Source organism: Podarcis cretensis (assembly GCF_951804945.1).
Source record: "Podarcis cretensis genome assembly, chromosome: 6".
Taxonomy (NCBI): Eukaryota; Metazoa; Chordata; class Lepidosauria; order Squamata; family Lacertidae; genus Podarcis; species Podarcis cretensis.
In genome coordinates, this window is record NC_137175.1 from 49,951,028 (window position 1) to 49,963,927 (window position 12,900).

The following is a 12,900-nucleotide window of genomic DNA, read 5'->3' on the forward strand; positions in this document are numbered from 1 at the left end:
GCACAGGCACCTCCATTACGTCCTGCGGGATCAGGAAAGGACAGCTGCTTCTCATAGGCCATTTATTGTTCTTAATTAACCAGCGGCTGCAGCTCTTGGAGACAAAGCTTATAGCCGGCTTCTGCCAAGACAACCTCCATCCCCGTCACCACTGAGCTGCAGTCAAGTATGCAGCACAGCTTCGATTCTTCCACTTCCTCTCCTTACCTTGGAACCAAACGAGATCTGGCTTGGAGTTGTCTTAACACACCTGGGTGATGCCAGCAATGGAGTTTGTGCCGTAAGGGCTAGAATGTGCCATTTGGGAAGTAACGATTCCTAATGGTTAGAGCTGGATGGTCTGTGAGCCAGATAGAGACAATCTGCTACAGATAGCAGAAAAGTAATATTTTCCAGACTGGTGCAGGAGAATTTGGGCAAAGGGGAGCACCCTTCTTTAGATTCTAGCCAGAGTGGGGTTTAATGTTTGAGAGGGACAGATAATCACACCTTGCAAACTGACTGCTGGATGGAATTTGTGTGTATGTTTACCAGACTCCTCATAGCCTTTAGTGGGAAAAAAATGGGGGGAGCACAAGACACACCTCTGTTTGCCCCCCCCCCCATGAAATATGATATATTCTGTTTTAAAATCATACAGAGACAATGTGAAACAAAAACAGAGAGGGGCAATAATAACAACAACGTTGAGCTTAACCAAATAAGAATCTCAATGTATTCCCTACAAAGTATGTGGCTTGGAGTGTTCTTGTGCCTTATTATACCAGTACATAATGAAAACACACTCTTAAAGTTGAGTTAGCTTTTGTTCGATTTCCCCCTTTTCTTACAGCATGAACGACCAGTATGTGGTGCTCTGTGCTTTTGTGTGTGGGTAGATCTCTGCCATTGCTTACTTTCAGAGAGAGATGGGGGCGGGCGCTGGGATACACGTCTGCAGCTGTGGCTGGCACGTTAGGGGTTAACTCCTCCTCACTTCGAGGCCAGGAGTTAGCTCTGCTGCGTGGCCACTGGTGGCGGAGGGTGGCTTCTCTTTGCCTGTCTGGCTCTGCCTGCCTCTTGGAAGAGACTGTCATATATTTTTTGTCTCCTCCCTCTCCCCCCATGTAGCTACGGTTGGTACAGCCCAAGCCGGCTCTGGAGCTGGAATCCTGTGGGACTGCAGCTCTCAGAGAGGAGGCTGCGAAACACCGGCAAGAGCAGCAGCGGCAGCAGGCACCTCTGTCTGCTTCGTCCTCGTTGCCTTCTTGTGGGCACTCTGCCTCCCCCAAGGGTACCTTGGAGGCTTTTTGGTCCACGCTCAGGGGGCAGAAGGTGATGGGATGCTCCTTGCCTAGCCTGCCAGCATCTTGGTTTCCAGGTGGAGAAAAGGCAGAGGCTTAGTGAGGCCCTTAAGACTGCCAGATCTGTAAGTGTTTGGAAATGCCTTTTCCTTTCTCCCCTCTGGGGCTGGATGGTTTTGAGTTGCAGCTGCTCTTATTAATCAGGAGTTCTGAGATGCTTGAAGGATAAAGTGAAGCCTGCCTGTTCTATTTAATGGGCTGGAGTTGCAATGCTGTGTTGTTAAGGGGCATGCGATTTAAAAGCCTTTGACGTGAGATGGGCATGTGGCGCTCAACGTAAAAGAGAGGGGTGATTTGCTCAGGCTGCCGCAGAAGGCAAATCCCTGAAAGTTAGAGCAGGAGCACTGGCAAGGTATTCCTGTATTGATTGAGGCTTGAGGTTTCTTTTTTTCCGGGGAGTGGGAGGTGTTTTGTGTCTCTGTGTGTAAACCTCTGGCAATTCTCTGAAGCTGGGCTAGCTGACAGCTCATCACTGAAGGGGACCTCCACTGGCTATCCTGGTGCAGATGCTGACATGTCTGTCTTGGGGAGTGGGGGAAGTGGGTAATGATGACAGCTTCTTTTGCAGTTGTTTTTATCCCTATCATGTTCTCAGATGCATTGCAAGAGTTTGGATTCCTTGTGATGAGAAGTTGTTGCGATGATACCCACAAAAAATGCAGGACTTCTATCCCTTGCACTCTGTTTTAGTATTTTGGTGGTGCAAGGCTTCTTGTGAGAAAGGGAGTTTAAAAACAAACAAACCCACACGTACTTTAATTAATTGAATGTGTATAAATCTGATAGCCATTAGCCACAACCACCTGCATGTACTATGTACAATAAAATTAAAAATGGGGGGGGGGAACTATGATGCTTATTAGTACTCTTTAAAGCATATTTCTGTGATCTTCTAGTACTTGTGAAAATACAGCTGTTTGGAAGAGGCTCCACTATTTCATTGAAATACATTCTATAAAAACTGCCTAATTTTTCACCCCAAGGAACTAGTCACATGGCAATTTATCTGTGCTACCTTGTCTCAAGTTGCCGGAACAGGCATTTCAGTGATCAACGGAGGACTACTGAGAGAGAGTCTAGCTTTCTAGTTTCTCAGGGCAAGCCTTTAAGCCACTATTAAACTAACCATAATTGCATCCCCAGTGTTTGTGGGAAACCCCCAAGGGGTAAATTGCATAAAAGAAAAATGAATATCTGGTCCTTGGAGTCGGATTGATGGAGCACCTAGTAACCTCTCGCCAACGAGATGTCACAATAAAGTGTCTCCATTACATACATGTGAATGAAGCCGTCGCTATATATTACGGCATCGGCATATGTCTGAATTAGCCACATTTCTGCTGCTCTGTGTGTGGTGGGCTCAGGATTTCCAAAAGAGTGGCATAACAAGTGTCACAATATGGGCATGTGACCGAATCAGCATCCGCAGCTATAGTCTTGGTGGAGGAGCTTCAGCATTTGGCCAGAGCTTGACTTAAGGGAAGACTATTGCAGATTCAGAACCAAGCATGAAGATGTGACTAAGTGTGGGAAGCCATGTCCTGTCTTTACTTCTCCTAGGTATCTGAGTGTAGGAGGAGCAGGCTACACTGCTGACCCCACTAAACTTTTGCTGCAATGTCACAAGGGGATTTTTGCCATGGAGGGTTTGGGCCTGGAAGTGATGCTCCCCCATTGGTTCTGGCAGGTGTTGGGAGGCTTCCCAACAAAAGCTGGGGCTCCAGACTGCTGCACATCCAAAAGCTGCTAGTGGCAGTGGAAGAAAGCTTGAGGAAATCTGTGTTGCCATCCGTGGTGTTGCCCAGCCAGCAATTGGAGCTACAGGAGCAGCTGTTCTTGGCTGCCCCCCTCATGAGCTGAAGACACATGCTGGCTTTGATGGGGCTGCCAAGGCTTAGCCCTGCAATTGGCCTGGCGGTTCCCCAGCTCTTGCTTTTCCCCCCCTAATGAATTGATTGTTTGCACTGTGCACAGGGAGCCCATTAGGGAGACATGTGAGGGTCATTAGCAAGGCACAGTGGAGCTTGACTATTCAGGCAGTGCCTGGATTGGGAGTCGGAGAGGGGCAGTGGGGGGGGGGAGGGAACCCAAGCAAACACTTCTTCCTTCTGCATAAGCCACTGTGATGGAGCGGGTAGTCAGCCTCTGGGGCATCAGGCAGGCAAAAACACTCTGAATCAGGTTTGACAGTTGATGGCAATGCTTTCCTCCTTGTCCTAGAACAGGGCTTGATGCTTCTGCTTTGTGGTGTGTACCTTGGTGACCTGCTGAGGGCCAGATGCAAAGCAGGCATTGCAAGCTTTCGTCATGGGGTGCTGGTGGGGGAGACCTTTGTGTAGTTATGGAGTTCTCACGTGTCTCCAGTGAGCTCAGGATATGAATGAACTCGAAGGGACTGGTTTCTCTTGTGTCACTCTTTTGTCGGGTAGTTGTGACACTTGTGAAACTTGCTCAGCATCTACTAAGATAAGTGGCCCCTCCCCCACAAACTGGAATGTGTTGTGCAGAGGTTTCTGGGAATAGGCTGCTACGGACAGCAGGGCCAATTTTTCCTTTTCTGTGACAAGTTTCGTTCTGAAGGAATGAGCACTGAAAATCTGAGTGCACAAAATGCATATTGCCAGCTACTGCAGTGCAGCTGCTTTTGGGGCGGAATCAGCATCTGTTTTAAGTGCCCCCACGACAAGAATTCTGGTTATTGTAGATGTAACAGCTAAGAACACTAGATGGGGAAAAGCTAATAATCATATCATTTCAGAAATGACGTTTCCAGGTATATAATTATGAAATGCTTTATTAGACCCTGGTGGGTAGGAACACACGTGTCTCATTGCCGGATGATGCCCTGGAGATCCTGCCTGTTCTTTTGAACACTCTTAAGGCAGCAACAGCAGGATCATAAACAGCTCCTCTGGCTCTTTTTGGCCTGTTACTTTTATCTGCCCTTACCCCTTTCCCACACTGCTACATGAAGATGGATGCAGGATCTGGAGGAGGAATGGACTGGGAAATGCGGTAGCTCCTTGCGTTCCTGTTGCCGTGGGATGTTTAGACCCAGGCAGGATCTCTAGACTGTGATCAGGCAACCTTTTGGGAAGGGCCATAGCTAGATAGTAGGGTACATACTCTGCATTGCAGAACATCCCAAATTCAATCCCTGGTATTTCCAGGTGGAGGTGGACAACGTCGCCCCCTCTGAAAGTCTGGAGAGTCACTGCTAATCATTGTAGAGTAGGCAACACTGAGCTCAACAAACGAGTGGTCTGACTCTGTATAAAGCAGCTTCTGCGGCAATTTGACCTGGAGATTTTCTCTAAAGTAATAATCCTCCATCTTGTATTTATTCTTGAGCGATTTATAGGGGCAACAGTGAGTGACAGATTGCTCACCAGTCAAGCACCTCCAGTGCCATCAGACATCTTCCACCCATCCTCACTTGTTGGCCTTTCACCTAAAGCAATTTCAACTTTTTCATGGACAGTAACAAACTTACTTGAACACACTGTTGATACTAAATACAATTTAGAAGAAGATATTCTGTCTCTTGACAAGAAAAGGAAATCAGTACTTGCAGGCCAGCTGAGTTGGGTTGAAAAGTGACTCTAGATAGACAATAGCTGGTTTGGATGGGAAGACAAATGGAATTCCTTGTGAAGTGGGTGATGTCAGTAATTATAGACAGGACTTGTACGATTCAACCGAGGGAATGCCAGATCCTGTGATTTAGTGTGGGCTGTGCAAGTGAGCCATAAATTTTCATGAATGTGTGTACTTATGATATCCTCTTCAAAGAATGGAATGTGATGTATCGCATGACAGAGAGAGTGGAAAAGAAGTAAGGACATGAGGCATTACAGTGATAAAAAAATGTTTGCCGGGACTGTGGATTGATTGATTAATTTGGACACTTTTATCCTATTCATCCAAAAGCTCAGGGTGGCATACATGGGTCCCCACCACCTCATTATCCATGCAACTACCCTGTGACTTCAATCTGGCTGAGAAAGAATGACTAGCCCCGGGTCACTCAGAACTTCATGATGGTTGATGTGGGATCTGAGCCTTTGTCTCCCCAGTCCTAATTCAGCAATGTCACTTGGAGCAGTATGGCTTGGAAAATGGTACCTAGAAATGGATCCTTTTGGCTCCTGAGCATTTACTTTACAAATCCTTTTGTGTGGCTATGAATACCTGAAACTTTTAAACAGAAAAAGTTCTGACAAAGCCAAGTAGTGTTTACTTGTGACATAGTTGACCACACAAGTTATCTAGATTCCCTGCCTATTGACAGCATGCGAGAGTGTCAGTTTATGTAATTGCCAGTAGCTGTTGGTGATAGTCCAGTTCTGCTAGAGGTGTCATGTTCCTTTGTACCTTTGAACCTCCCTTGACCCCCGCCCCAGTCTATTGCTTATTGTTGTTCTTGTTTAGTCATTTAGTCGTGTCCGACTCTTCGTGACCCCATGGACCAGAGCAGGCTCTTGCTTATTATTCTCTACTTAGTAGGTGAAACATATTGCTTAGAGCTGCCTTGCAAATCGACCCAATGAAAATGTAACCATGGTTAGGTGATCAAAGCTGTGCTGCAGGTTTGCATCTCCTTCCTTGCCCATCATCACCTTCCTTACTTTAACTCTCAAAAATTAACTTCCCTTACCTGGTTAGATTTGACTCTGGCACAGCAGCATTAACATCTGCAGCAGCACAAACAGAGATGGACGCTTGTTTGCAAACCATAGCTAGTGCCAGTCAAGATGTCTACATGAGCCACGGAAAGGAAAGAATTCACACGAGTTAGAAGATTGCTAGTTTGGCACCTACATTGGGTTATTATGGAGGGAAATGAGCTCTTGTTTGTTGACTGTGTCCACATGGTGACTGCTATAATGTGTGGAGGGTGCAGACATGTGTGAAAAATCGGTGGCATGGACTTGGAGACCTTATGGTTTAAAGGCACCACAGAGACATGCAGAGGAGCAAAGAAAACCCATATTTTCTGTAGTGTGTGAAGCATCCTTGGGAGACATTAAAAACAGATCTATGAGCAACCTTGTCACCTAACTTGTGACAACTTAACAACAAGATATGTAATGGACCAATGTAGTGTATTCTACAACACATACTGAGCACACAGCAGTTGGGACTCTGATCTGCTTTAAAAATGTCTCAAGTAACTACATTCTTTCGCTCCCTTTCCCTTGAGGAGTCTATTTTGTTTACCTTGCTTTATTTTTAGGAATTTTGAGGTCAAGACATGTCGATTCTAGCAGAAGGGAACAAAGTAATTGCCTATGACTCTGTATTATTTCACAACTTGCTTTGCCCCATAGTCTGCAGAGGTAGGAAGTTGGGTCACCCATGGATTCCTGTGTGGCTTCAGAGAGGCCACTCCATGGTAGATTTGGCCAACAGTCAGCAAAAGTGCTGTGGTTGGGTTGTTTGTATTGATTTCTCTATCTGTTCCCCTTGTGCTCTGCATGGGGAGCTAGGAGTGGTTGTGTTCTTGCTGCAGTGGCAGGGAGGAAAGATCTGGTCTGCAAGCATTTGCTCTCATTAGAACGTTAAGGCCTGAGAGCTGAAAGCCAATCACCCCTATAAAATGGACTTTGAGCAGTTTCTCCTGTGAGGCTCAGCGTAGGGTCTGGCTGATCGGTCCATGGTGTTTGCCTTCAGCCTCTGCAGGCGCAAACAAGAGAGAATGTGTCTCTGCCAGGTTCCTTTTAACAGAACAAAGGATGTGTTATTCCCTTTAATAGTCTCTCTGGAAGCCAGCTTAAGGTACTCGTCTCCAGGCTGGAAGCTGATTATTATTTCTACATCAGACAAGTGGTGGGGCAAGCCTTACCAACTAGTTTAAACTTTTAGAAGGGATGGGATACCCTTTTTTGTTTTTGTTTTTAGTGCTTCTCAACCTCAAAGTGGACACTAAGAGTCTTGAAGCTGGTGAGAAATGGGATCCTTTTAACTGGGCGTGATGGTGAGGAGACTTCACTTTTTACAGCAGGGATGGGGACTGTGTGGTCTTCCATGGACTCCAGCTCTCATCAGCCATAGCCAGCATGCCCATTGGTGAGGGGTGGTGAGAGTTGTAGTCCAACAACATCCTCAGGGCCGCAGTTTCTGCATCCTTGTTCTTCAAGAAAAGCAAAAGCATCTGTTCATTTTTAGCTAGCATAGTCAGTTCCTGGCCCTGCCAGAAATTCCTTGTTAAGTACGGCAGTAAGTATTTTCATCTCCGGGCTGGAGTCCTCCACCTGCAACGTGGTTTGTGATTGTCACAAATGCTTTGTGGTTGTCGCAAATGCTAGGAAGAATGGCATTGAAAAAGCCCAATGAAAGGTGATGCCAGTTGATAAGGGATTCTTCCCCATTTGAAAGGAGATCTGGTCCACAGCTCAGTGGCATTTCCGGTATTTTGAGGTGGCTGGATCACTTTGAGAACTGACATTTGAGACATGGTGGGGTCCAGCTGAATAGCATATGCTGGTTGCCTATCCAGAGTCCGACTTTAAATCCTTGCTAGGCCAGGAACATACAGTTGCTTCCCTTGAGGAAGTCTCGCCTTCAATCCTGCATCTGTTCAATGGGAGTAGGAGGGTCTTATTTTGCATGGCTGTTGTGAGCTTGAATAAAGCAACAATTGTGCATATTACGTAATCTGCCAAAATTAATATGTGACTACATATTCAGGAAATGAATGGCCAGGCATAGAAGGAGATGTCTGGGAACTCTTCTCATAATGCCAATATAACGGTGGCTTCCAGACCCAACCCTTGTCCCTGGTAGCAGAGCAGCTGAAAATGGCAAACAGAGGTGGGTGGATCCTAAGATAGTTCTTGGGCATTTGCAAGGTCTGGGGCCCTGTGACACAGACTGGCAGCTGGTAATTTGAGTGTGGGCTTCGAGCGACCCTTGGGGTGGATGGTGAACCAATGGATCAAATAGTGCTTGTGCCATTTCCTTTTATTTTAAATGGTGGGCTCTTGTTGGAACTGGTAAATATAGCTCAGGAGCTGATGAACCTGGGCTATGTTAACAGAGACCAGAAAACAGCATAAAATTGGGCATATTTCACAGAGGATTTCCTGCTTTTTGTCAATAGCTGCCATTCATTGGACATGGTAAGGGATGGGTTACGAGTGGAAATCAGAGTTGCACTGTTTCTGTTATTTTTCTTTTGTCGCATCTGGTGACTAATCCAGAGAAGGTCACACCATGATAAACACATCTGTCTTTAAGGTGCCACAAGACTAGTTCTGTTTCTAATGTCAATTTTCAGTAGCATCTTTGCTCTGTTGATGCCCTGGGCCAGTCTGAGTTCTAGCAGCTTCATACTTTTCAGTGTGCACAGATGTGAAAAAGGCTTTTGGGAAGGATTGCCAGAAAGTGAACTTGGCAGTTTAGTTTTCCTTTGAAGGATGGTGAGGTTCAGCAGAGGTAGTATGTGCCATTTCTGTGTGCACCAATTGCTCTAACATCTTAGCTTGAATACATTCCTGAGCCACTTCCTGAAGCAAAAGGATGGAAAGAGTGTAGAATTAGTACATTGGCTTATATATGACGTGGGTGGCACTGTGGTTTAAACCACTGAGCCTCTTGGGCTTGCCGATTGGAAGGTTGCCGGTTCAAATCCCTGCGACAGGGTAAGCTGCCGTTGTTCTGTTCCAGCTCCTGCCTAGCAGTTCAAAAGCACGCCAGTGCAAGTAGATAAATAGGTACCGCTGCTGTGGGAAGGTAAACGGCATTTCCGTGCGCTCTGGCTTCCATCACGGTGTTCCATTGCGCCAGAAATGGTTTAGTCATGCTGGCCACATCACCCGGAAAGTTGTCTGTGGACAAACACCAGCTCCCTCAGCCTGAAAGCGAGATGAGCGCCACAACTCCAGAGTCGCCTTTGACTGGACTTAACCACCCAGGGGTCCTTTACCTTTTATAGTGTCATTATCTTATCACCCCTTTTCCCTGGCCTTGACACCTGAGATGTATATTTTCAGGACCCACTCTATTTGTGTGTGTGGTTGCATTTTTTATTGTAAGTTTTTAAAACTTCTGATGTAATTTTAATCAATGTAGCCCACCCCTGGAACTTTAGGGTGAAGGCAGAGTAACAAAGTTGTTTGTTTGTTAATTACAGTACCAGCAGCCACAACCTGCTTCCTTCAAATGCATGATGTGGAGTGAGAAGGGAGTGATGGTAAAGCCAAGTGTTTTAGCAGTTTCTCAAACGAAATGATGGTGGTGGGGTGTCTGCTAATCTGCAGAAACCTTTTGCAGATGTTTCTTGGAAAGCAGGACTGTCCTATGGCAGTTCGCCGTTTTGATCCAGGCAGAATTACCAGCCGCTGCCGACTGGGACTGATGGAAATCATAGTCCAGAACATCTAGAGGGCACCAGGTTGGAGAGAACTGATAGAGGCTGTGTTTGATTAAATTTCTCCTCTTCCCTTGAATTGTTCTGATCAGGGCTGTGGCTTTCTCTCATCTCCCTGACTGCTGTCTCATATTTTCCACAGAGATCCACGGAGGGCCGCGGTCCCGCCAGTTGCAGCCTGCGCGTTCCCTCCCGGGGCCTCCCCACTGCCTGAAGCATTTTCCTGTTGACCTGCGCACCTCCATGGATGGCAAGTACAAAGAGATAGCCGAGGTAATGTTACTTCTTCATTGCTGTTGCTTTCCTCTTTTATAACCTTGGAACCAGGCCTGTGAGGACACCACCTCAGGGTTATACCTACTGGCCCTGAGTTCCTCTTTTCCTTTGATTGCTTTTTAATGAAACAAGCTCAACTCTGTAACCCCGAACTCTGACAAATGCATGCGACTCCTCTTGCATTTGCAAAGGCTGTGGGGAGGTGGGAGAGATAATCCATGCAGCCTTTCACTGTTGGAGGTAAGGAGTGGGTTGCTTTCAACTCCTGGAAATGGAAGGTGAGAGGGAAGTGATCTTTGCCAGTTCCTCTTGCAATCTCCTGTGCCCCTGGGAATTGTGCTTGGTGGTGGTGGGTGGAGGGGCTGTGGGGATAAATCACCCTCCCCTTCTGTTTGTAGAAGCTTCTGCTGGTTTGACGCTTTGGCTGAAGTACAGTTTTGCTTTCCTAGGATCACCTCTGTATCCAACCCGGTGTTTGGGAGTTATTTCTCATTGAGTGTGCTTGTTGTGAGGTTTTGTTGGGGTGTTTCCCAGAGGGCCAGGTTGCCACATTGTGCCAGTTAGTGCCACCCTGCAGTTGAGGCATAAAGTGTTGTTACGTGGTCTCCACTGCCATAATGATTCCACCTTCTCCCAATTTTAATTGTGGCGTAAAGGAAAGGTGGACCTAGCGTTGCTTGCAGCCCACACTGGTTGTTTTCGTCCACTGTTTGGGGATGCCAGATTTTAAGGTAGGCAAATCTTGTGCAGTTCTGGGACTCTGCTACTTCCAAGTCCAGGCGTGGCATGCTCACAGGAAATGTGCATTAGCCTAAATCCAGCCTCAAAGCCTGGCAAAGTCTGTCCCATGTGCACTTAATGGTTTCTGGAGTAGCTGGAATCTCTGTGAGTGATGAACTGTCCTGCTAATCACAGCATTACAAGAGAAAGGAGGCGCAAGAAAAAGGAGAAGCTCTTGTTATGTTCCTCTTATTGCGTGATCCAGTTCCAGGCTTCCTGTTTCAGGCAATCAGAACAATTTTTTCAACCTCAGTAATAGGTGAGCAATCTCTTGCTGGAGTGTGAACTGAGCCATTGTCAGGGAGAGCGATTACAGGAGTACTTTGGCCAGACTTTTTGTCTGGATGGGCTCTTGGGTGCATTCTCTCCCAGTTGGAAAGACTGAAAAGGTCCATAATTTCAACTGGGGAATTTGTGGGTCACCGGCAAGCGGTCCCAACTTGCCTTGCCAGTAATTCTGATGCTGATACCCTTTAACCTATGCAACAGATGTTTCCATTGTAATTGCTGGCACAGAAATTTGGCTTTTTGCCTTTAGCTTATCTAAAGAGTGAACTTACCACAGGCAAGCTTTCAAGAATCGGGTACCCGAGTGAATTAATTGAAAATGCATTTTGATCGACCTACTGGCAGGCTAAGTAATTGAATTGCTTGTCTGATTTATTGGGGGAAATCCTTGCAGAGCAAGCCTGACTCAGCACTTCCCAGCTCATGTCTCTTTGTAGCACAGCTCTCTCTTGCTGCTTGTGCTTCAGGGCTCTTTAGATGCAGTATGGAAATGTCCATAGCAAGATCTTGTCCTTTTTTCGTGATTCATGAGAGCTGTCTGTCTCCTTCCTTCATACCTTGCTCTTGAACATGATGGGTGGGGGGACTTTCTGGGGGGGGGGGCTGAGGGTCACATTGCCCTAGTAGAAAAGCTGTGGAGCCATATACTTGAACCAGGTGGGGCCAGATCCACACAAAATCATAAACCCTTGATGCTCACACAATTTCTCTTTCTCATAACACCACGCATATCATGGAAGCAGAGGCATATTTTTAATTATTACTAGCTCTCTTCAAGTTATACCTTCCATTTCCTTCATAGACTTAAAAAAAAAATACATTGAACTTCCTATACAGTGGTACCTTCAGCTTACAGACTCTGCTAACCCAGAAATAGTACCTCGGGTTAAGAACTTTACTTCAGGATGAGAACAAAAATCGCGCGGCGGCAGCAGGAGGCCCCATTAGCTAAAGTGGTGCTTCAGGTTAAGAACAGTTTCAGGTTAAGAACGGACCTCCAGAATGAATTAAGTTCTTAACCCGAGGGGCCACTGTATTTGTACTGCCTATCCAAAAGGCTCAGTAATTCTAGTGTGATAATGCAAATATGTTCAATTCACAGCTGAACTGCAAGTCCTTCCCCAAAATTGAGATCCAGCAATTGCAAAATGTGTGGACTACTTTTTGCATTTCTGCAAAGAATACAAGTTTGCTGTGACCTTGCAGAGGAAGGAGCCACGGTTACACATCCTCTTTCCATTTCTGCTGAGCAGCTGATGGTTGGCAGGGCACCCGGAGGGCTGTATGAAATCTGGCCAGACCACGGGTATCTCACCCCAAGTCTAGGACATTAAAATGTGCATTCATTTTCAAGGCTGGAAATGTCATTTCAATCTACCTTTGCCACACTGAAGATGTTAGGTCTGCCTTCACTCTTTCTGGTCCCAGACTGATAGAAGTGTCATAGAGCCTGTTGGTGGAGCTCACGTCACGTGCTGATTTTAAAGGGTCCATGGTACAGACTTATTAAAATCACTATCTGAAGTACATAAATGTCGTATGCACATTGTAGAAAAGCATTGTGGCGTGATGTAAATTAACCCCACCTCACAGGCTTGAATATACACTTCGAATGTTATGGCTTTAGTGGATTCACAGTACAGGTCTGTAAAGTGTATATCTTACAACTTAAATGTGAGGCATGGTCCTAAGCAGAGAGACACTGGATGTGAGCACTGGTGGTGGTATGGAAGTGTTTGAAGCTGCCTGCTCTAGCTTCCACCTGACCTTTGTAGGAAGAAATTAGGGCCTGCTTGATGGCTCAGCAGCTGTCGTTTCCTGATGTTGACACATCCGTGTGTC

General features: G+C 46.3%; 1 protein-coding gene across 4 annotated transcripts in view; it reads left to right on the top strand.

Moving 5' to 3' along the window:
• AMPD2 (adenosine monophosphate deaminase 2) overlaps window positions 1-12,900 on the top strand; it is a 50,530-nt gene that overhangs the window by 12,848 nt on the left and 24,782 nt on the right. For 3 of the 4 annotated variants that reach the window (XM_079980281.1, XM_079980280.1, XM_079980282.1), the window contains exon 2: window positions 9,857-9,987. In XM_079980281.1, coding sequence (XP_079836407.1) covers window positions 9,857-9,987 — 131 coding nt within the window. Of the gene's footprint in view, window positions 1-1,165; window positions 1,409-9,856; window positions 9,988-12,900 lie in introns of those variants that run through there. The other variant, XM_079980283.1, reaches the window with a different exon arrangement.